This window comes from Xenia sp. Carnegie-2017, unplaced genomic scaffold (genome assembly GCF_021976095.1).
Source record: "Xenia sp. Carnegie-2017 unplaced genomic scaffold, XeniaSp_v1 HiC_scaffold_20, whole genome shotgun sequence".
NCBI lineage: Eukaryota > Metazoa > Cnidaria > Anthozoa > Malacalcyonacea > Xeniidae > Xenia > Xenia sp. Carnegie-2017.
Window position 1 is genome coordinate 3,576,999 of NW_025813483.1, and position 23,530 is coordinate 3,600,528.

The window sequence follows — 23,530 nt, forward strand, 5'->3', positions numbered from 1 at the left end:
TGTACTTTATGTAGATATTCTGTGAATATCCCCCCCCCCCATCCAAGTGTAATCTTTCATATAACAACAGCTCAACCAAAATCCATTCAATTCATATATTGCATTAACTGTTAACACCCAAACTACAACACTATTCTTCATACAAACGTTGTATAAAATTCATATTTACACTAGAAAAATTCAATAAAGTTTCTTTGTGTGTCTTAAACACTCATAATCCTTTTTATGTGTCCAGTACACTGATACATCTCGCACATTTACCGTTGTGTATTACTCACTAAATTGAGTTACGATATTTTGAGTTTTCTGACAATTATGTACACATGTTCCAACATATGCATGTAACTAGAACGACCTCGTTCATGCAGCCTTTCATATTTACTCTTGTGCTTTATGGAATATACCATTCCTTTACTTCTTCATCGATTTCCGAATCAAAGCCATTCTCTGTATAACAACAACAAGAACACTTACGTTAATAAACAAGAAAAAAGACCCTGTTGCTTAATAATTCTAATGAGATTCCTTCAAGAATTTTCTAAGTCGGTTTGCTGTGTAGGTATTCAGAAAATGAAAGTTGAATAAAACTACCTTTACAATGAAGCCACAGAGTATCATCGATTAATGATACGAGATTGTCTTTAAAGCCTGTTTTCCACTAGCCAAATATCGTAAAGTATCGTAGCAAAACGTAACATGGCGCATGCGTGCTTGTGAATTTGATGGTCAATAGGCACAATCAGGCATGCGCCATGTTACGTTTTGCTATGAAACGTTACGATACGTGGCTAGTGGAAAGCAGGCTTAATAATCACATGCGCAGAAATGTTGTTATTTTTACGAATTATGTTTTAGCGAATCATATAAAGTGTCTCTAAAAACGCGTTGTACTCAGCAATCAACATAAAAATTTAAGTGTTGAAATTAATTTGCTGTTATAGTAAAAATACGCAGTCCTTTCAGTAGTGAAGACAACCGTGATATTTTATTCGTACTACGTATGGAAATTTTGTATACGAAGCATTATACTTAAATATCAGTGTTTTAATCTTTACAAACGTGGGACGAACAAACTTTGCGAGACTGGCTACGAACTGTGAGCATGAGCAACTTTTTCCTACCTGTTTATGTGCTTCCGTTGAACCTAGTTTTTTCGACTGCTTGAAATCTTCCGTTCCGTAACCTGGTATCCACATGTTCCAGTTCCGTTCTGTGATGGAAATTGAAGGAAAAATAATCATGAAAACAAAATTGAGTGTTCAACGATAGTGTAAAGTTTCAAAAAGCACGTCTGAAGAAAAGGAAGCAAATGATATAGCTAGATCATATAAAATATACATAATAAAATGCTTCATAGGCAGAGGATCGAAATCCCAAAGCATATGTACGTATACAGGGAAAAACCAAAATTTTCACATTAGTGTAGAAGATGTTGGAATGTTGAGCGCGAAAAAGTGACAATGTGGTCGTATTTAAGGTTTTCATACTAATCACTCTACAAATAACAATATTGCAAAGATATGGAGCATCTTGCCCTAAAAATATAAGACGATTCTTACAAAAAAACTAAAACATACCCAAGTGCATCTGAATATCTCGCGCCTCTAATGTATTCGATTGACGATGTTTGGCTATCTGACACGAGGCACTGACAACACTTTCGATAAAATCATCAGCAATTTGAAGCAAGACCTACGTAAATAGACATGACATCAAAATAAAAGTTTGCAATTTCTTAGAGTGATTTTTTGTTAAAGGCACATGTAGTTAAGCTCATTTTAAAGAACCGTCAACAGTGATGTTCAATGGGTCATATACAGCTCTGAATAACTAGATTAATGGCAAAACTTACGGAAGAAATCTCAAGTTTTCTTGACTTAAATGACTCAATGACGAAAATCCAGTCTTAGCTTAAACGTAATCATCGATTGTAACGTACGTACTACAGTATTGCTAACTTACATCTTCGACATCTTCGTCAAGAGTCGCTCTTGGATCTATTTCTTGTAAAAGATCCTGAAGTCTTTTTCTTGATAATACACTCTGAGGTTCAGCAGCGTTCAATGAGTCTACAGGATGAAGACGAAAATAATGGCGAGAGATGAAAGAATACAGTTAGAAGATGCTCTTGTGCATAAACGATACAGTAAAGCCTGAAATTGATCGTTTTGATCTTCATGTAGCGATTCAAGTCACTTAATCAGTTCAACAGTTTTTGCAGTTAGAAGATGCTCTTGTGCATAAGCGATACAGTAAAGCCTGAAATTGATCGTTTTGATCTTGATGTTGCGATTCAAGTCACTTAATCAGTTCAACAGTTTTTGCAGTTAGAAGATGCTCTTGTGCATAAGCGATACAGTAAAGCCTGAAATTGATCGTTTTGATCTTGATGTTGCGATTCAAGTCACTTAATCAGTTCAACAGTTTTTGCAGTTAGAAGATGCTCTTGTGCATAAGCGATACAGTAAAGCCTGAAATTGATCGTTTTGATCTTGATGTTGCGATTCAAGTCACTTAATCAGTTCAACAGTTTTTGCAGTTAGAAGATGCTCTTGTGCATAAGCGATACAGTAAAGCCTGAAATTGATCGTTTTGATCTTGATGTTGCGATTCAAGTCACTTAATCAGTTCAACAGTTTTTTCATGTTTCATTTAAACTCACGCAGATCTTAAATGCACACATAATAAGACGAGTAAAAATGTTTCTTTAAAACCAATCCTACAGATTACAACATGCATCGATAAATATTGCATCGCCCACCCCCCACCCCCCGCACTTAACGAAACTGTAAAACTTACCATGATTTTGTGTCACCTTTGGAGTGGCGGTTATTGGAGTCTTAAGACTATCGTTACTTCCACTTTGCTGTACAACACTTCCAACCATTTTCCCAGAGGCTTGTACGAACGTAGGTTTTCCCTGACCTGTGTGTGCAGCCGTAACCTGGATGACCAAAGGTGTACCTTGTTGTTGTATAGCAATTCCCTGTGGAGCGATGGTTCTCTGGCCTAGAGTATGGCCTTGTGGTAGATTAACTGCAGTTAGTACATGACCGCCTTGTGTTTGATGACCAGAGATAGAGGCAACCATTTGTACTGGGGTGTGACCAGCTATGATTGAGAAGATTATGGCAATGTTAATATTTGATGACTAGAGACAGAGGCAACCATTTGTACTGGGGTATGACCAGCTATGATTGAGAAGATTATGATTATGTTAATGTTTAATGACCAGAGATAGAGGCAACCATTTGTACTGGGGTGTGACCAGCTATGATTGAGAAGATTATGGTTGTGTTAATGTTTAATGGTCAGAGATAGAGGCAACCATTTGTACTGGGGTGTGACCAGCTATGATTGAGAAGATTAAGGTTATGTAAGTGTTTGATGACCAGAGATAGAGGCCACCCTTTGTCAGTAAAAATGCCACCATTTGTACTGGGCCACCATTTGTACTGGGGTGTGACCAGCTATGATTGAGAAGATTAAGGTTATGTAAGTGTTTGATGACCAGAAATAGAGGCAACCATTTGTACCAGGGTATGGCCAGCTATGATTGAGAAGATTATGGTTATGTTAGTGATTGATGACCAGAGATAGAGGCAACCATTTGTATTGGGGTATGGCCAGCTATGATTGAGAAGATTATGGTTATGTAATAAATAACAGAATGACATATGACTTCCTTTATTATGCAAATTTAGAGAGGTTGGTTTGATTTCAGTGATTATGCCTTACAAACAATACACATTTAGGTTGACTGTCTGGCTTCAAAACAAGACTAGAAATTTTGATATAAAATGTACGCATCTTCATCAATGATTACACTGGAAAATCAGTGAACTCATTCAATAACTAGTCATTACCAGTAGCTTAAATATTGAAAACATTAATTTCATGATGAATAAAATTAATGAATGAATGTAATTATGCTGACCCTGTCAATTGTAGAAGCTGATTTCCAGGGGAGTGATTCCACTGATAAAATTTTCTCTTTAAATAATCAAATTCATATCACAGCTTACCTGGTATTGCTTGAACAGGTAAAACTTGACGTTGAATGGTCGGGTTTGGATTTGACATGGTTGTTCCAACATTGTTCGGTTTGATTTGTATCTGTGTGGTACCGGTAGTTGGTTGGCCCTGTGGATGTTGAGCTAACAATGACAACTGGGATAATGATGAAGATCCTTTGTTACCAATTATTGTTACCTTTGATGGTGAAGATTGCGAAGATTGATTGCTTCCTGTCATTTGATTGGCTATTGATGTTGCAATAGCCTGTTGCATGAGAACTGCACCTTGTGGAATGACGGATGTCACACCTCGGAGATTTGATGTTGTCATGACAACAGGTTGGTTTGCCGAGGAAGTCTGTACTTGTACTTGCGTGGTTGATGGTGATGACATGATGACGAGTGGTGGACTGGAACCCGGGGGTCTTTTAATGTACTGAAATCAAAAGTGAAAATGTTCAAATCAACTGTTACAAAATTAAAATCAAATTACTTGACTATAATATTCAAGACTATTATCCTAGTTTTACAAAAGCATCAAAACTTGTAGAATCTATTTTACTTAAGTAAAATTTTCTAACAATTTTCATTTTGGTTGCAGCATGTGTGAGATTAATGCAGTGTGCGAATTAAGGGTGTGCAATGTGCAATTTACACATCGTTTTAGCTAAAATGAAAACAATTGCACATCACTTTTTCAAATGATGTGTAAAAATCAGCAGTTTTAACAAAAAACACTGTTGTAAATCATTAATATGTTCACATTTAAAAATATTAATTTAGCAATTAGCGCTATATAATACATAACGTAATATCGATTTGATTATGCCTCTAAAGAAACACTTTTGTCAAAAAAATTGCACATCGTTTTTTCTCAACTAAATCCCACACTGGATTAATGTATACACATTACCTGAGCAGATTCTGGTGTTGCAGTAGCTTTTTGAAAAAGTAAATTATATTGGTTCATCTTTTGCTGTTGTTCTGCAGTGTAAGGCCCGGAACCAAATGACTAAAAATGTAGAAAAAAAAATATTTCAATGCATCAAGGTCTTAGTATAATGGTGAGCAGTTTCATATTGTCATTGACAGTATTGTGAAATCATGAAGAAATACTATATGCAATTAATATACGTAATTAGTAATAGACATAACAAAAAAACACGCCAGTTAGAGATTGTTTATGGACATGTTAACTGTGTATAAGTAAAAAATTTTATAGCAAAATTATTAGTTTGTTATTCATTTTCTTGAAAAGTTTATTTTACTTTTGTTGCCAAATGAGTTAAGAAATATTTTCTGTTATTAAAAAACCATTCATATCCACTTCTTAAGCATTGAAGTAACATATATTTCTACCTGAATCTCTCCTTGCAAATCATGAAGAGCTTTGGCGATTCCTGCCGACGGATGTGGATTGCTTGAGGACATTTTCTTAGAAGAGAATGGCAAAGAGTAGTTTTATTGTCTTTCTTGTCAATAAATTAGTGATTTCATCCATAAAAATACATCAATTATGACAACTCTTTGATGATAAGTATCTCGTATTCAGCAGGCTGTGCGGAAACATAAGAAATTTTGCAAGATGAAGAAATGCAGCGGACATTGAACCGAAGCTGTTTTGTTTTCAAATCAAATGGAGCTTCTCGCAAACTCGTTTCCAATCTCCTTAGCGGATTACACACTGATCTCCTTATGTAATTGTAATTCGTATATTCATAAATCTGATATCTGAAGTAAACTTGGGAATTTTATCAAATCTTTTTTGAAAAATACGTCGATTTTACCGATAAGATATGTCCAGACAAAATTCAGCTCGTGCTGATGGCAAGAAAGTTGTAAGTCGTGGATTTTCGCGTATTTCATCAATGCTTGCCCTTTAGTTTACGAAGTTGTAATTTATTTTGTAGAGTTCCGAGTTATTTACTCTAACTTATGGAGCATTGGTTTCGCAGCTTGTTAAAGATTTTGAAAATGATGATGCAGTCAACAAGAAACTATATGACATGTGAGCTGTATATTTACTAAATCTTGAAGTAGTAAATTTCACATTTCCCACTATTTTATAAAGATAGTGGTGAAAGAAATGTTAAGTCAGAATATAAATTCAACTTGATTAGGGGCTACAACATTGGTGTCCGGTTAATAGAAGATCTTATTGCAAAAGGAAATGTACAAAGATGTCATGACTTGCGTGAAACTGCTGATGTAATTGCCAAAGTAAGTAATTTTAATGTAAGTGGATTTAAGCAGAATGCAACATAGAGATTAAACACATATTACCCTCTGTTATCCTTTAGCTTGGTTTCAAAATGTTCCTTGGTGTCACTCCTATTGTTTCAAAATGGAGTCCAGGCGGTGATGAGTTTTCTCTGATGCTCGATAATAATCCGCTTACAGAGTTTGTGGAATTACCATCTGGGCACGATAAATTGTGTTATTCAAACATTCTTTGCGGAGTATTGAAAGGTGCTTTAGAAATGGTACAGTGAATGATCATTTTTTAGTATTTTTTTTGTGCTTAGATTTTAAGCAATATCAACTATGACATTGCTTCACCTTTTTGACTAAGAGAGGAAGTAGCATCTGTGACTGGGAAGGGGGTACATCTATGACTAAAGGGGTACATCTATGACTGAAGGGGTACATCTATGACTGAAGGGGGTACATCTATGACTAAAGGGGAGGGGTTACATCTATGACTGAAGGAGGGGGTAGCATCAATGACTGAGGGGTACATCTATGACTGAAGGAGGTAACATCCATGATTGAAGGGGTAACATTGATGACTGCAATAGGGGTTAAGATCTCTTACTGGGGGGAGGGGGGTAAAATCCATGACTATGGGAAGGGTAATGTCGATGACTGAGGGAGGGTAACATCTTTGACCTTTTTCGAATGAAATTTGTACATATTTATTGACAATACAACATTGTCGATTTGAGAAAAAGTTAGAGGTGCCACTTCTCCCTGGATATCATTGTTTTGATATTTTATTTGCCTCAGGTTCAAATGGATGTGGAAGTGCATTTTGTTCAGGATGTTTTACATGGAGATGACACATCAGAAATACGTGTTAAATTCATTAAAAAACTTGAGGATGCCATTCCGGCTGGCGAAGAATAGCTTGGAACAAATGAACAGCATTTAAAGTTTGCTTCAGAGGCTACTTTGAATTCTCATAAGTGTGAAAAAGCACAACTATGAACAAAACTACATATTTTAGATCAACCTTAAGGGATGTCACATGCATAATAGCTTTGAGGCGATCACTACTTGACTACAATCTTGATAATCAACTTGAAATGACAACTGACCATTCAACCAACTTTTAATAATTATTCTTACATACAAATCAGGACAATCAAATATGTTATAAACATATGTATACATAAACCATGATCAGCCGACAATTTAAAGGAATTAAGTATAAAGCAAAATCCAAAGAAGCAAGACATCTTGAGATTGCAAAATATGCATCAAAACAAGACGAAAAGTGAACTGTAAATTTTAAACTTGAAATAAAGTCGAAAATTTACAGTTCACTTCTCGTCTTGTTTTGATGCATATTTTGCAATCTCAAGATGTCTTGCTTCTTCGGAATTTGCTTTATACTATATGTATACATTGTAACCTAATAAACTAACCTAAGTATATTTTCGACTGCTCACTTTATAAATATAAAGCTCATCATGAAAATGATCTCTATCGTATCTGTAAAATTTTATTTGAAAATATAGGAACAAATATACAACATAATAAACACTGACTTTCCCATTGTCATTAAATAAGTTAATGTCTAACAATTATGCATAAAATCTTCTATTTATGTAGTTAGTATACATAAGTACATATCTGCTGGCTATAACACCAGATTAAATTTGCCATTTGTTTTACCGATAGATAGAATCTACATTAAATAACTAAATCATCTATCTTATAAGCTCTTTAGCTGTTTTGTTTCATCTGCCAACTTTTGAATAACATTTAGAATATCAGTACGTTTATTTTCCATTGTCTCCTGTGTAAACCATGATTGTAAATTGATTGGAGGCCTGTAGTCTTTCACTGGATTCTGTTTTGAAATAAATCAACGATGAATCAACAGAATTTAGGTATTCATCTATAACACACCTATGCCTATAGAAGTAATGACTTGAGTGCATCACAACAATGTGATGTTATTATCTGTGGTATTAAGATAAGAAATAAGAACTGTGTTTTGAATTATAATCATAGTCCACTGTTGATTTTGTAATGATTATCTTGTTACTATACCTAAGTACATTAAAACAACGTGATGTTATTATCTATGATATTAAGATATGAAAGAAACTAGAAATATGAAAAAGAACTTGAAATATCTTTATAGTCCACAATGGGTCTTCTGGCAGCTTTAAAATATCACCTCACTAGCATGAAATATTTCTTGCTATGTATTTTAATCCCAAGCAAAAATGACATACTAACCGCAAAGAAGCTTTCAAAATATTGTAAAACATAAAGACCACAGTCTGAGAAATTGAACTGTAGGGGTACCTGAAGAACAAGATGAATCATAGGGATAACATGAGATAAATAAACTGTTGGGGTACTGGAAGAACAAGATAACTCATGCGGATAACAATGAAGACAGCATAAAATCAACACATGGGAGATAACACGCAAATATTGTTTAATAAATGTCTCGTACCAAAAGGGTAGCCAGCCTGCAAATTTTAGTATTGCTGTACAAATTTGCGATCATTTTCCTTATTTAATACCCGACGTCACATTATGATGTCATACTCACGTGAGTGGATGGTTAGGTGCAGACGCGGTTAAGCCAGACTGAGTGCCTTGGAGTTGAGGTTCATTCTTCAACCTGCTGCTCCTTTATGAACCTCACCACCACACGTCTGCACCCGATCACACCAACAAAGTGGTGGAAAATCAACAAAAAAAAATTACTGCTGTCAACTCTGCAAAAGTACTTCGCTAATGACATGCACCTCACTGCATCCCATAATCTGATACTGCGTGCTAACCGCTGGGGGTCTCGTGCCCAGACCTGCGCGCTGTTCCTTGGCTATTAACCTTGGTTATTGCATAACCTCATTCATTTCTTTAGAAATCTACTGCCAGTACACATGAAAAAACCTGCATAGCAAAAGTAAATTAGCAGGCTGGCAACGCTACATATAAGCACCACATAATTTGTAAAGCTTTCGTACGACTATAAAACAATGGAAGCTGAATTACTTAGTATAGACTATGGTTGAACATGATCTTGTTAGTACCAAATGCAGAAAATTTATCTAAATTTCACCAACCTTTGGGTATGATCCCTTCATTGATTGAGTGTTAAAAATGTCACCAGCACTGCTGTCTTTCCTTTCTCTCCATTCGCAATTCAAATAACTAAATGACAAACAATATAAACGTAAAGTCAGCAAGAGTAAATATTTACATGTTTGTAAATGTAGATCATCCAGGTTGGTACATTCCTGAGAAGGACTGTTTTTGTTGTTGTTGACTGACTAAATATTGTTAGTATTGCTGAAACAACACATCAACTTACTTTCTTAAATTACTTATAGCTTTTGCACGTCGATGCGATCCAAGTGAATCAAAGATTAAAATACAAGGCCTACAAGAAGGAAGAAAATACAGCATTGTTTGTGTGATATGATGTATGAAGGTAAGATAAGGCAAGAAAAATTTCATCTAAAACACGTACGTATTCTAAAAACTAATACTCACGCTCACTGAGTACGACATAAAAATCGCGCTTTCTCTAATAAATAGCAAACTCATTTATCTGTCAATGGCAAGATTTTCACTAAAATATTTCAACGTAAGTAATCAATAGAGTAAAAATACCATCTTCGAATGATTATGAAGTGATTTTGAAGCGCAACTTTTATGGGTGAGAGTGAGCTTTCAGAATAAAATGTTCTACAACAAAATTCAAATGAAAAAAATTCGTTTTATGAAAACTAAGCTCAAGTACATTGTAATACATCACTCTACATTGTTGTACATTGCAGTACATTGTAGTACATCACTCTACATTGTTGTACATTGTAGCACATTGTAATACATCACTCTACATTGTTGTGCATTGTAGCACATTGTAATACATCACTCTACATTGTTGGACATTGTAGCACATTGTAATACATCACTCTACATTGTTGTACATTGTAGCACATTGTAATACATCGCTCTACATTGTTGGACATTGCAGTACATTGTATTACATCACTCTACGTTGTTGTATATCGCAGTACATCGTAATACATCACTCTACATTGTTGTACATTGTAGTATATTAAATGAGATATGATCTTCGCACTTAGCTGGACAATTTAAGCAATCGTCTCAGGACCTGAAAAAATCAGGTGACTCAACGGGATTCGAACCCATGACCTCTGCGGTGCCGGTGCAGTGCTCTGACCACTGAGCTATGAAGTCACACAGCGGTGAGCAGGTCAATATTTTTGGGCTGATGTTTTCTCGTGAAATGAATGTCATGTGAATGTTTTATGCAGTGCGGTGTTTTGAAATTAAATGAGATATGATCTTCGCACTTAGCTGGACAATTTAAGCAATCGTCTCAGGACCTGAAAAAATCAGGTGACTCAACGGGATTCGAACCCATTTCACGAGAAAACATCAGCCCAACAATATTGACCTGCTCACCGCTGTGTGACTTCATAGCTCCGTGGTCAGAGCACTGCACCGGCACCGCAGAGGTCATGGGTTCGAATCCCGTTGAGTCACCTGATTTCAGGTCCTGAGTGCTTAAATTGTCCAGCTAAGTGCGAAGATCATATCTCATTTAATTTCAAAACACCGCACTGCATAAAACATTCACATTGTAGTATATTGCTGTAAAAAGCAGTACATTTTTTATTAAAATAATTCTTTCTTACCACTCTTTCCTAGGCAATACTTCTTTGGATTTTCGTTTTCTTCCACATTTTGACTTAGTCTTGGGGGGAGTGCATTTTAATTCAAAATCGTCTAAATCACTGTCTTTCGTCTCCTCACTTCCTTGACATCTTTCCTCCGTTGGTTCTTCCTGCTAACCAAATGAAACAAATTCGTCAAAATTAGTTTAAATGCGCTCTGTTTAAAGTAAAGCGTCTATCTAAACGTACCACAACTGTTTCTTCAAGATTGTCTTCAATTTTTTGCACAACCATTCTTGGGAAGCATATTATAGTGAGAAACCAGTGTGAACTGAAAATTTTATAAATTACTTCTTTCATTGGACATGTTACAGCAAGGCAACTCGTAAAAGCCATCTCATTTAGTGGATGGTGCTAACCTTTCGTTCATTGGAATTGCAATGAAATCTTTTGAAAAGATATCAACATTCTTTGTCCAAGATTTCACTAAACGATGCATGTTTGATGGAGAGCTGAAAAAACAAACAAAAAACGTTGTTAGAAAACCGATAAAGACAACCGATTTTCAGGTAAATATTTTCACACGTCCTACCCCACTTCAGCTGAGTTGTCAGTAAATTTCTGCGTGAGTCTTAAATAAAAAAATGTGCTGAATAAATGAACCCTTTCGCGGTCTTGCTGGGAAAGTTTTTCGTTGATAAGATAGCTGTAAACAAGAAAGAATCTTAAATGAATTTCGTATAAAAAATTGAGCACGTATGATTCATTTTGAGGCGAGCAGCTTCAACTGAAAAGAATGCGTTCCTTCAAAATACTAGAAAACTTACTTCAGATAGAAGTCGATAATGACATCATTTAAAAAGACATCAGGTTCGAGGCATAGTTTATCATTGCTCGTTATGGTAAATGAACCGCTCGTTTTACTTGAGCTTTGATAAACCAAAATCCTATAAAAACATGAACATTTTCATAATCATATCCCTCACACATGTACATTATAAAGCAGATTACCACCGTTGGTACACTTAGATCCTATAAAAACATGAACATGTTCATAATCACATCCCTCACACATGACATTATAAAGCAGATTACCACCGTTGGTACACTTAGATCCTATAAAAACATGAACATGTTCATAATCCCTCACACATGTACATTATAAAGCAGATTACCACCGTTGGTACACTTAGATCCTATAAAAACATGAACATGTTCATAATCCCTCCCTCACACATGTACATTATAAAGCAGATTACCACCGTTGGTACACTTAGATCCTATAAAAACATGAACATGTTCATAATCACATCCCTAACACATGTACATTATAAAGCAGATTACCACCGTTGATACACCTAGATCCTAAGTATATAAACAATATGAACAGACTTTTTGTCCGATAAAGACCTGTTTTTCATTCAAATCAGAAGTCAATCCTATATTTGCATGCATTGTTACAAAAAGCCTGTAAAAAAACAAGTTTTCAAAAAAGGACTTCAGGAATTAAGTCAATAAACATTTCAATGTCATTCCAAGGTCCCACCTATCTTAAATTACGAGAAAAATTATACTGTAAACAATCTTCGTTAATTCATGCATAGTAGAGTTTAGAAGAAATAACTTTGTTTCATTTTTATCTTGTAATAAACAACTCACGTCTTTGGTGTTTGCGAAGGTAAAGTTTGACTGGGTTCAGCTTCTGCCTTCTTAGAGCGAGTACTGTAAGTTTTAAACACTGGTGATGTTCGTACAACTTTCGTTTTTTGTGAGCTCGATGTAGACACACAAGTATTTAACTGCTCAGATTTGGACGCAGGTTTAGTTGTCTGTTCATCAAACGATTCACGAATCCGTTTCATTTCAGCCTCTGCTGCTTCTTGGCTACGGATAAGAGACATAAAATAACAGCTTAAGGTTGCTGACATGACAGGGTCTTGGTAAAATTTTTGACGAGAGCAATATGAGAAACACGCATAAAAACTGACCTAATTGTTTCAACCTTTTTTAACAAATTAAGATTAACCTAGAAGAAAAATAACAAAACAGATTTCAATATACAATGACAACAGTCTAGCGCTAACCTCAACTCTCCTATCTAAGCAAAGTAAAGAAACCGTTTTCAAGACAGTACCTTGAAAACAGTCTATCCCCAACGTTACCTTTAACCATCATCATGTACTAAAGCACATATATAACGAATACAAAAAACTAACCAATTGAACAAGAGCTTCCAATGGAGGGCCATCGATTGCATTTTTCAGATGGAGCACGATATACTTCTGTCTGTAGCCTTTATCAAAAGATAATGAATGTGTTAAATGATGAATTTGTAAAATGAATACAAAAGTAAAATGTTTTCTTTCGGGATGTTTAGCCGGAGGATTCAGTCTGCTATCAAATGATTTTCAAAAGCTATACTATCTAAAAGTCCACTTAAAATTATTTGAAGGTCATACCTACAACTATCTGAAGGTCATACCTACAACTATCTGAAGATCATACCTACAACTATCTGAAGATCATACCTACAACTAATTGAAGATCATGCTTTTTAACGATCTAAAGGACATGTTTACAACGATCTGAAGGTCATACTTACAACGATCTGAAGGCCAAATATACTTGCCATATTCTTTATATCTGCTGTTAAACTTTGCAGCGCAACCAGGTGTTATGGTAAGTAAAATAACATAAGGTTCGTTTTCTACATGAATCTAAATGAAAAAAGGAAAATGTAAAATAGAATAAATGTTCAACTTGAGTGTGCTTCAAAAGACAAAACCATAAAACGTTATTCAAAAACACACCTTAAATGTATCAATTTCCCTTTTGTCCAATAGAAAGAAGAGCGGCTTGCTTTCTAAAATATTTTTCATAATTCAGGGGTTGTTTATGTGATCTCTGGTAACCGATGATCTCGGCTAGCCATTGGGGGATCAAGGGTACCTCAAAATAAATTATAGCTGCTCAATTTTTAAGTTTAAAGTATTTTCAGAAAAACGCTATTGGTTTTAAATTTCTAAAGAATATAATTTTAGCAATGAACTTGTCTCTTCGATGCTTAGAAATGTAAATATATTCCAAATTGCGTTGCAGTAATAATTTCGAGGTATCCTAGATCCCCAACGGCGGCTAGCCGGGATCTTGAGGCGTAAAGACATTTTGAGCCATTGAAACAAGTCCACAAAAGGCCCCATACATTGTTATTTTTACATTGGAGCAAATTACGCATTGTTCTTTAACTAAATGCAACTTTGAGTAAAGAAACCGAACTCTTGTTAATATGACGTCATTTCCATTACGTATCAAGCAACAAACAAGACGTTAAAAAATAATTTGGTTATTTACCATAAATGACTTTTATAATCATCCTGTCTTCTAGGAACTACAACGACATAATGAACATACATAGTTATAAAAATCAGTTTTTTGTAAAAGGAACGATAAATGAGTCTGCCTGGATGAAAAAGTGAACGACATGTCGACTTTTAAATTTCTTCAGTATGATAAATTAAACCACGACTTACATCATACAACACTAAGGTAAATGGTTTGAACCCGGGAGTATCGTTACATGTTTGTAAATGTAGATCGTCTAGGTTGGTATAGTCCTGAGAAGGACTGTTTTTGTTGTTGTTGACTGACGTTTCGACAACCTTAGCGGTAGTCATTTTTTTTGACTCTGAAGATGACTACCGCTAAGGTTGTCGAAACGTCATCAACAACAAAACAGTCCTTCAAGTAACCTGACGATCTACATTTACAAACATGTTACAAACATGTAATCGCACAACAGTACTGACATCAATATCACATATATAAAATCAAATAATAAAATTCCTAATCATGGTATTACACAAACCTCAACGGGTTCTTGTGGTTCGCAGTCTAACTCTCCAAGAAAAACACGATCTAACATCAGATGAATGGATGAAGCCTCCGTGTCTTCATATAACGGACAATCATCTTTGATTTTTTTCCTTTTCTGTGCAATCTTTTTGACGGGCTTTGCCATTTTCTCGCCTTTTTCCGATGATTTCAATGGCTTAAATACGTCATCACTTTCTGCCTCAATGTCATCTTCATCTAAAACATATTCAGCATCTGTTCAATATAAAGTGAGTGTCAAAACACCACACAGAACTTTATGGACAATCGTGTATCTGAGAATGAGTTTTGTGCTTATTTTTTTCACATATCAAAAAAGAACTCTTTAGCTTTCTAATGATATCTTTTTCGTTTTTATAACAATAAGAAATGATCGAGTGCTTCTCAAGTGAAGTATATTAATGTAAGTCGAAATTACATTTTTCCACTTTTGAGAATTGAATACAATAAGTGAAGATTTTGCAATACAACACAGGGACAGACACACTGTTTTACTGCATTTGTCTGAAAAGACAGTGAAACATCAATAGCTGCAATTTCGAGTTTTGATTTTTATTTCAAGAGAACTGATAAGTATCATTTATAAATATGAAATAAAAAACAAATCATTGGAAAGCTAAGAAGCTCCTCTGTTTTTTTTTTCTATACAAAAATATTAACGTAGGACACATCAGCTGACAAAGACCCGATTGCCTTTAAGGGGCTGTTCATATGAGCCCGGGTATCCGGTATTCAGCGAAGCGTTAGATGATTTTGGCAAATGGATACGATTCAATACTTATCATCAGATTAATCTTCTCAAGCAATTTCACAATATTGATTTAATAATTTCTCAAAACATTTAAAATTGAAACAACCAATTCGCCATAATTTGAGAATTACAACCGGAATGACGTGTGGCGCTTCGCAAACAGTAATTTTTAACCTTGAAGTTTTGGCTCCATTCAATCCCTTTAAATCATCGGGCTGGCTCACTATCCGGGCCAGCTCGCCTGCATATAATCAGGCCATAAAAGTTTTACCTTAGTCTTTATGCACAAAGTATATATTGAGAATTCGTAACACTTGAAAAATTACGAAATTACGAAAAATGCTCGTCGCGACTTGACATGACGAATGTTCAGTCTTAGTCATTGAGCCCTTATTAACCGAACTCGAGGTCTTTAGGGAGAAATATCGGACCGAAGAATTTTATTTTTTTATACAGACCGAGCAAGCACGGTGCTTACCTTCTTTCTCGTCCTTGCTGTTTTATACGGGTTGGCTTTCACTTTTTTAGTTTTCGTCAGTAAAAAATAAATCGTTTCAATTTGGATCGTCTGGAAAGTTGAACTGTTTTCCAAGTGTTTTTCTTTTGAATCATATTCGTAAATAGTTTTTTGTTTCGTTTTTTTTTTGTTTTTGCTGTTTGCTTTATGAAGTTTGTTTACATCTAAGTGTAAAATTACGCGTTTTGGACCGTGGTCCATTACGGGAAAATTATGGACCTACAAAAATGTTTCTGAACCAATCAAAACACGCCAATTTGCCGGAAGTGACGCTTGCCACATATTATAGTCACATAATCAATGTAACTATGAGACCAAGTTAATCAGTGATCAACTTAAATGTAATCAACAATGTTAAAGTCATATCATCTTTAAGTTATAGATAAATATGGATTACAAGACCTTCATGAGATTGCTCTAAGATTGAAGGATCCAATTCATCTTCGTCACTGGATATCTGAACAAAGTCTACAGAAAATAACAATAAATGTATAGAAATGGTCCCTAAAGGAAACTACACGTTGACTGACGCGTCGATGTTACGTATGTGTGACGTCATAGAGGTGCCTCTCGACGTCACAAAATGTAATTGCTCATAAAACTAGCGCACTTGCTTAAATGGAAAAACATCAGACAAAATGGAATACACACTTCTGGATACAGTAAACTAAAGTTACACAGTATAACAATGTAAAACATCAAAAAATTGTCATTTGGGATCCACGAAGTAGTGGAAGATTCAGTGGAAGCTTCAGTGGAAGCTTCAGTGGAAGCTTCAGTGGAAGCTTCAGTGGAAGCTTCAGTGGTAGCAGTGGTAGCTTCAGTGGAAGCTTCAGTGGAAGCTTCAGTGGAAGCTTCAGTGGAAGCTTCAGTGGAAGCTTCAGTGGAAGCTTCGGTGGAAGCTTCAGTGGAAGCTTCGGTGGAAGCTTCAGTGGTAGCTTCAGTGGAAGCTTCGGTGGAAGCTTCGGTGGAAGCTTCAGTGGAAGCTTCAGTGGAAGCTTCAGTGGAAGCTTCAGTGGAAGCTTCGGTGGAAGCTTCGGTGGAAGCTTCGGTGGAAGCTTCAGTGGAAGCTTCAGTGGAAGCTTGGTGGAAGCTTCGGTGGAAGCTTCAGTGGTAGCTTCGGTGGAAGCTGGTCGGTGGAAGCTTCAGTGGAAGCTTCGGTGGAAGCTTCAGTGGAAGCTTGGAAGCTTCGGTGAAGCTTCAGTGGTAGCTTCGGTGGAAGCTTCGGTGGAAGCTTCGGTGGAAGCTTCGGTGGAAGCTTCAGTGGAAGCTTCAGTGGAAGCTTCAGTGGAAGCTTCAGTGGAAGCTTCGGTGGAAGCTTCGGTGGAAGCTTCGGTGGAAGCTTCGGTGGAAGCTTCGGTGGAAGCTTCGGTAGTTCAGTGGAAGCTTCGGTGGAAGCTTCAGTGGAAGCTTCAGTGGAAGCTTCAGTGGAAGCTTCAGTGGAAGCTTCAGTGGAAGCTTCAGTGGAAGCTTCAGTGGAAGCTTCAGTGGAAGCTTCAGTGGTAGCTTCAGTGGAAGCTGGTGGAAGCTTCAGTGGAAGCTTCAGTGGAAGCTTCAGTGGAAGATGGACGACTATAGCCATTCACAATAATTTCTTCGCACAATTTCGAATTTTTGAAATTCGTACGCGGACCGCTACTTGAGATTTATAAATAGTTTTATTTTAAAACACATATATCCTCACCTGGTTCTTGAGGTGAAGGAACTTTCTCAGGTTTTTCAACTGGCTTGTCCACCTCACCTACGTATATCAATCATATTATCCTAAATTGTTCATTGTAGTACATAGTCATACATCAAACGTTTGTGATCGCTGAGTTTGCATTAGCCTGAGGTCAATCAATCCATTTAAGCAACATTGGTTTTAAATTTATCTGTTTCGCATTGTTGTAATTTTGTAAAAGAAACAAAAGATGTTTACTGTGTTTGCACAGGCTTTTGCGAGAACTCCGAAGCAAGTATAATCCTCGACCTTCGTTCTTGAGCTTGCATTGATCTGCTATCGAGCTCTTCCGAAGGTCTCCTCGGTTTGCATAAGCCTGTGTAAACACAGTAAACATCTTTTGTTTCTTAAATATGTTGGCGACAGAGAAAGTGAAAAAGGATAGACGTCGTCATAACAGTAAAATAAAACATTAAAAAATATAATGTTAATTCAAGAGTTAACTATTACAGATCTCAAACAATAAAATCAAGTCTCTCGGATGAGATGCAATAGTAGATTTTTGGGAACAGCAATAAAAAAATATTTGCATGAAATAATCATTAATAATCGCTCACAAACCATTGTTATCCCCACTTCTTTTGCTCTTTTTCTCCGCACTTTTTTTCACTTTTTTTGATAACTGAAAGTAAGATATAACATGGGATAAGATGGGATTCGCATGGACACGCAAGGACCTTGTTCAACACAACTCAAGTTTTTTTGATAACTGAAAGTAACATATAACATGGAATAAGATGGGATTCGCATGGACACGCAAGGACCTTGTTGAACACAACACAAGTTTTTTTGATAACTGAAAGTAAGATATAACATTGGATAAGATGGGATTCGCATGAACGAGAAAGGACCTTGTTCAACACAACACAAGTCTACATAACCATCAAAAACAAAAACGTCTGCACACATACTTGTTGCTTGCGTTTAACTGAGATTTTTGGACCTGAAAATATAATAGAATCAACACAAATTCGTTACCAGTCCGCGAACTTTACTCTACTTTACTTAAACTTTATAAAAACCATTATTCATTTGTTTAAAATGCTGTTGTTTTTGCAGTAAGAGAATATTTTACGTAACAGACCAAATATATACGGGTTGACTACATTCATGAGTATAAAACAACCTACGTAACACGTGACCATCGAACTAAAATACATGGAACGCTACCTGTAATACAACACCCTTAAAATTTTTTGAAGCCGTGATTTTACCCCATACACGCGAGACTTTACCCCAGACGCGCGTGTGTAATCAATCAACTTTCACTCCGCGAGAGAGTCTCGAAACACTACACACGCGTGTCTGGGGTAAATCTCGCGTGTCTGATGTAAGATTTAGCTTCCATTATTTGCTTCAGGTAGCGTTCCATGTATTTCAGTTCAATGCACATGAGTCAATATACATATCGGTAGTGCGCATGCGCTCGATGTATAGATATACGCACCGTATTTAATAATGCTATGGTTAAGATGAGCTCGTCGACTGTTGGGATAGAATCCCTTGCTTGAAATGGTCAAAGTTTTCTGTGGTGAAAAGCACCCACAGCCATTTCTGCTTTTTGCCTTTCCACAGAACGCACAAAACAAATCGTCCTGTATCAAGTTTGAATGATACGCGTTATCTTTACATTGTTCATCGTTCATATCATCAATAATATTTTCCAAATCTTCTTCATCTTTAATCAAACAAGATTCTTCGGAGGATTCCATATTTTCTTCACTGGTATTGGGTACACTATGCAGCTCAAAGGCATCCTCACTCGATTTGGGGCAAATTTCGCATTCACCGCCAGTTATTACATCGTTACATAAATCGCATCGTTTCTCTTCCACAGGAGAGGAAGACATTGTAGTTGTTGAATCCTCATCTAAAGTTGTATTTTACAACGAGACTTTGAGCTTCTAAGTGAAGGACGCTTGACAACAAAACGTCCATCCGAACCTCTTTTGAGAGGTAGAATAGGTTTGAGAAGACGAGTGCTTCCATTTTGAGTTGCGGTGATTTTCGAATTTCCTGAAATATATAAAATTAGTACTCACTATAAAAACAAGTTTGGTGTTAACACGTAGAAAGATTTCCTAGTGTTCTGTAGGTATGATGCTAAATCGCGTTACTGTACAGACCTCCTGAGTGTAGAAAGATTTCCTAGTGTTCTGTAGGTATGATGCTAAATCGCGTTACTGTACAGACCTCTTGAGTGTAGAAAGATTTCCTAGTGTTCTGTAGGTATGATGCTAAATCGCGTTACTGTACAGACCTCCTGAGTGTAGAAATATTTCCTAGTGTTCTGTAGGTATGATGCTAAATCACGTTACTGCACAGACCTCTTGAGTACAGATATAACTTTCTACAATAGTTCACGCCATTTTTACCTTCGTTCTGGAGAATCTGGTCAAACTTATTTGAATTTTACACTCCAATTTGATTACTTTTTAAGAAACGAATATTTACGTCCCCCTAATCAACTACTACGAAATGTTTTAGCTTCGGCTCCGACTGTTCTCATTCTCTGTAGTTCATTTATTTGTTGTTCATATCACTTTAAGTATATCTATCATACAGCTACTTACCTTCAGAGATAGTAGAAGTAGCTTTTGGTGATGGAGAATTTACCAAAATACAGTTCTTTCTCTCTTGTCTACCTCTCACTGGCGATCCATGTAGAAAACGTTTATATTTTCCAGAACATTCAACTGAGCTAGAAGTACTTTGTTTCGGTGATTTTTGTTGTGAGGTTGACATGATTTCTAGTTGTGTTGGTATTTTTCTGTGTTTAGCTGGCACACGCAGCCATTTCCCACCAACTTCACAAGTCTTCAATTTAGGGATCGTGAAATTTGATGCTCTTATGCTAAAATCCTAAAAAGCATTTTAGAGATGAAAGATATTAACTTTTTGTGGAAAGCAAGCAGTTCAAATGGTCAAAATATCTTCCACATTTTGTCAATAAACTGATTTACATACAACAGTTCAACAATAATTCTACATACCTCTGACATTTTTCTTTCGTTACTTTGAACTTGTTCATCTACAACAAAAACACAACATTTCATTAACATTATCTCCCTTGACAACATTAATATGCGTATTGATAATATTTCTGTGTACTTACTTGTATCATCGTGGATTTCAATTTGCTTGTTTTTCCCTAAAGCTGTTTCTCAAATGTCAGGAAAAATATAAACATACAGTCGTATAGATCAATAGTATGCAATATCCATCAAATACAAAGAATATCCATTAGTCACATAAAATAAGCATCAAATATACAGAATATCCATCAGTCACATACAATATCCATCAAATACACAGAATATCCATTAGTCACATACAATATCCATCAAATACACAGAATATCCATTAGTCACATACAATATCCATCAAATACACAGAATATCCATTAGTCACATACAATATCCATCAAATACACAGAATATCCATTAGTCACATACAATATCCATCAAATACACAGAATATCCATTAGTCACATACAATATCCATCAAATACACAGAACATCCATCAGTCACATACAATATCCATCAAATACACAGAATATCCATTAGTCACATACAATATCCATCAAATACACAGAATATCCATCAGTCACATACAATATCCATCAAATACACAGAATATCCATTAGTCACATACAATATCCATCAAATACACAGAATATCCATTAGTCACATACAATATCCATCAAATACACAGAATATCCATTAGTCACATACAATATCCATCAAATACACAGAATATCCATTAGTCACATACAATATCCATCAAATACACATAATACCAATAAGTCACACATAACAAAAAATTTTATCCATCAATTACGTACAATATCCATCAAATACACAGAATATCCATCAATCACATGCAATTTTCATCAATCATATGCAATACCAAATAAATGAGGATAAAACATGACAATGAAATGTAAATTTACTATATAAAAGATACATCTTCGAGTCAATAGTCCTCGAGGTGGTGACACATGAACAAGGTTAATTACACTAGAACCAAAAAAGATGTTGTCAATGGTAAAGATGTCATTTAACCACAAAACAATAACAACTGTAAAGAAAACATTTGCCAAAGTTTATTGACTAAATGGTTTTCATAAGTACATTTACTACATTATACCCAAAGCCATATAGTCAATGTACATCAATATACATACACAAGGATGATTCTTTAAGCTATAGATGACTTATTTTGTTTAAGATATGCTGGCAGCAACATTGGGTTTAAGACTTTTGGACAACACTAGCAACAATGGTTAACTTCCTTGGGATTTATCTGCCTGCCAGCAAAATGTTAACAGGGCAAGTCATCTGTATAGCATACTACAATATACACAAGGAAGACCCTCTAAGCCATATATTGTACTTCAATTTGCACAAAAATGATTCTCTAAGCCGCATATCGTACTACAATATACACCAGGATGATTGTCTAAGCTATATACTGTACTATAATATACACAAGGATGATGATCCTCTAAGCCATATACCGTACTACAATATACACTAGGATGCTCCTCTAAGCCATGCTTATATCATACTACAATCATACATAAGGATGATCCTCTAAGACATATACCGTACTACAATATACACCAGGATGCTCCTCTAAGCCATGCTTATATCATACTACAATGATACATAAGGATGATCCTCTAAGACATATACCGTACTACAATATACACCAGGATGCTCCTCTAAGCCATGCTTGTATCATACTACAATGATACATAAGGATGATCCTCGAAGCCATCCATATTGCTAACAGTCAGTTTTAAACAAGACATAATCAACTCATCGGTCGTCACTTTTCAGGAACACAAACAAAAAGAAAATACTTTGATGAAAGTTAAAGGATTACTTTTCATCTTAACATACTCATTCTTTGAAGGTGAGTCAACAACATTTCCTGAGCTTGATGAAGAAGAGGAGTATCTACCCCACATCGACTTGGACTTTCATCATGTCTATTAAGATCTAAAAACAAAATATTTAATTTTAATAGTTTAAAATGTGTTTGTTTAAGCTGCATGTGTTGAGGTCACCACATGTAAATAGATGGAGGATTGCTTAAGATTCTTTCAGTGATGACCACACACACGCTGGTCATTGGACTGTATTAGTTTACACTTAACAGCATGTCATTAAAACAATGCTCAAATATTGAAGGTTAGGGCCTTTTATCAAATTTATGGAAGACAACACAGAAAAGTAGCATTACGTTATTAAAATTTACTGTTTACTCCAGAAATAAATAAGGAAAGCCAATTAATAACAGCTGATGACGAGGAACAATCAAGAAGGCGACAAAATTATAAGGCAAAAGTTCTTCCACTGAGGTTTTGTGGTCGTTTTGTTAGAAGCTATTCAAATCAATAAATGTGTTATTAACGTTATATTAAACGGTAAACATACCTGAAATCAGCGACATAACTTCTTAGCACTATATCATCTCGCGAAAAAATATCTACACTTCATGATAGCAACGAGCAAAGTAGTTTCAAATGTAAATATTAAAGATAACTATAAACAAACAATATTTTTTCGCCATTTTTGTTGCGCCTTCGATAACCGCGCGAAATTCGAGTTTATGCGTGACAGCCACGCGCGCTTAACTGCGTGGGGTGTGCGTGGTTATTTCGTGTGTTATTATCACGCTCATTAGTTTTGCACATTGAGTTATATTCATTGACTCCATTGTGTTCT

General features: G+C 35.7%; 3 protein-coding genes across 6 annotated transcripts; 1 reads left to right on the forward strand and 2 right to left on the reverse strand.

The window, feature by feature from the left end:
- Window positions 1–81: 81 nt before the first annotated feature.
- LOC124442724 (transcription initiation factor TFIID subunit 12-like) lies at window positions 82–5,635 on the reverse strand. Of its 2 annotated transcripts, XM_046993213.1 has the most exons (9): window positions 5,376–5,635; window positions 4,930–5,028; window positions 4,213–4,452; window positions 4,026–4,143; window positions 2,800–3,111; window positions 1,963–2,069; window positions 1,578–1,692; window positions 1,122–1,210; window positions 82–447 (listed from the first exon to the last, which is right to left on the reverse strand). In XM_046993213.1, exons 1-9 carry the CDS (start codon window positions 5,445–5,447, stop codon window positions 412–414), a joined length of 1,188 nt encoding a protein of 395 aa, XP_046849169.1. In that variant the 5' UTR covers window positions 5,448–5,635; the 3' UTR covers window positions 82–411. The 2 variants fall into 2 exon arrangements, with proteins under 2 accessions (XP_046849169.1, XP_046849168.1); XM_046993212.1 differs by having other exon boundaries at window positions 4,026–4,452.
- A 62-nt stretch (window positions 5,636–5,697) lies between these two features.
- LOC124442216 (trafficking protein particle complex subunit 3-like) lies at window positions 5,698–7,371 on the forward strand. Its single transcript, XM_046992699.1, has 5 exons — window positions 5,698–5,854; window positions 5,927–6,024; window positions 6,137–6,236; window positions 6,317–6,499; window positions 7,023–7,371. The coding sequence occupies exons 1-5, from the start codon at window positions 5,813–5,815 to the stop codon at window positions 7,140–7,142; spliced, it is 543 nt and encodes a 180-aa protein (XP_046848655.1). The 5' UTR covers window positions 5,698–5,812; the 3' UTR covers window positions 7,143–7,371.
- Window positions 7,372–7,722: 351 nt separating this feature from the next.
- Window positions 7,723–23,384, reverse strand: LOC124442217 (sentrin-specific protease 6-like). 3 transcript variants are annotated; one of them, XM_046992702.1, is made up of 27 exons: window positions 23,240–23,384; window positions 22,703–22,801; window positions 21,762–21,814; window positions 20,910–20,951; window positions 20,788–20,825; window positions 20,368–20,656; window positions 19,242–19,810; window positions 18,706–18,737; window positions 18,356–18,416; window positions 17,756–17,812; window positions 16,474–16,539; window positions 14,778–15,001; window positions 14,264–14,300; window positions 13,723–13,775; window positions 13,515–13,629; window positions 13,129–13,205; window positions 12,901–12,938; window positions 12,572–12,796; window positions 11,740–11,859; window positions 11,505–11,618; window positions 11,332–11,424; window positions 11,162–11,243; window positions 10,934–11,082; window positions 9,577–9,645; window positions 9,329–9,416; window positions 8,487–8,555; window positions 7,723–8,091 (listed from the first exon to the last, which is right to left on the reverse strand). In XM_046992702.1, the coding sequence occupies exons 7-27, from the start codon at window positions 19,642–19,644 to the stop codon at window positions 7,954–7,956; spliced, it is 2,310 nt and encodes a 769-aa protein (XP_046848658.1). In that variant the 5' UTR covers window positions 19,645–19,810; window positions 20,368–20,656; window positions 20,788–20,825; window positions 20,910–20,951; window positions 21,762–21,814; window positions 22,703–22,801; window positions 23,240–23,384; the 3' UTR covers window positions 7,723–7,953. The 3 variants fall into 3 exon arrangements, with proteins under 3 accessions (XP_046848658.1, XP_046848656.1, XP_046848657.1); XM_046992700.1 differs by having other exon boundaries at window positions 10,934–11,085; XM_046992701.1 differs by having other exon boundaries at window positions 10,934–11,085; window positions 20,910–20,957.
- Window positions 23,385–23,530: the final 146 nt, after the last annotated feature.

Coding starts and splice junctions, on each gene's coding strand:
- LOC124442724 (XM_046993212.1), bottom strand. CDS start 5,447: ATGTCCTCAAGCAATCCACATCCGTCGGCAGGAATCGCCAAAGCTCTT. Junction 4,453..4,929: donor CAACACCAGAATCTGCTCAG/GTAATGTGTATA, acceptor TTTTGATTTCAG/TACATTAAAAGACCCCCGGG. Junction 3,112..4,025: donor ACCTGTTCAAGCAATACCAG/GTAAGCTGTGAT, acceptor TCTCAATCATAG/CTGGTCACACCCCAGTACAA.
- LOC124442216 (XM_046992699.1), top strand. CDS start 5,813: ATGTCCAGACAAAATTCAGCTCGTGCTGATGGCAAGAAAGTT. Junction 5,855..5,926: donor GTGCTGATGGCAAGAAAGTT/GTAAGTCGTGGA, acceptor TTTATTTTGTAG/AGTTCCGAGTTATTTACTCT. Junction 6,237..6,316: donor CTGCTGATGTAATTGCCAAA/GTAAGTAATTTT, acceptor GTTATCCTTTAG/CTTGGTTTCAAAATGTTCCT.
- LOC124442217 (XM_046992700.1), bottom strand. CDS start 19,644: ATGTCTTCCTCTCCTGTGGAAGAGAAACGATGCGATTTATGTAACGAT. Junction 13,776..14,263: donor GATTATAAAAGTCATTTATG/GTAAATAACCAA, acceptor AAAATATTTTAG/AAAGCAAGCCGCTCTTCTTT. Junction 12,939..13,128: donor TGGAAGCTCTTGTTCAATTG/GTTAGTTTTTTG, acceptor TTTTTCTTCTAG/GTTAATCTTAATTTGTTAAA.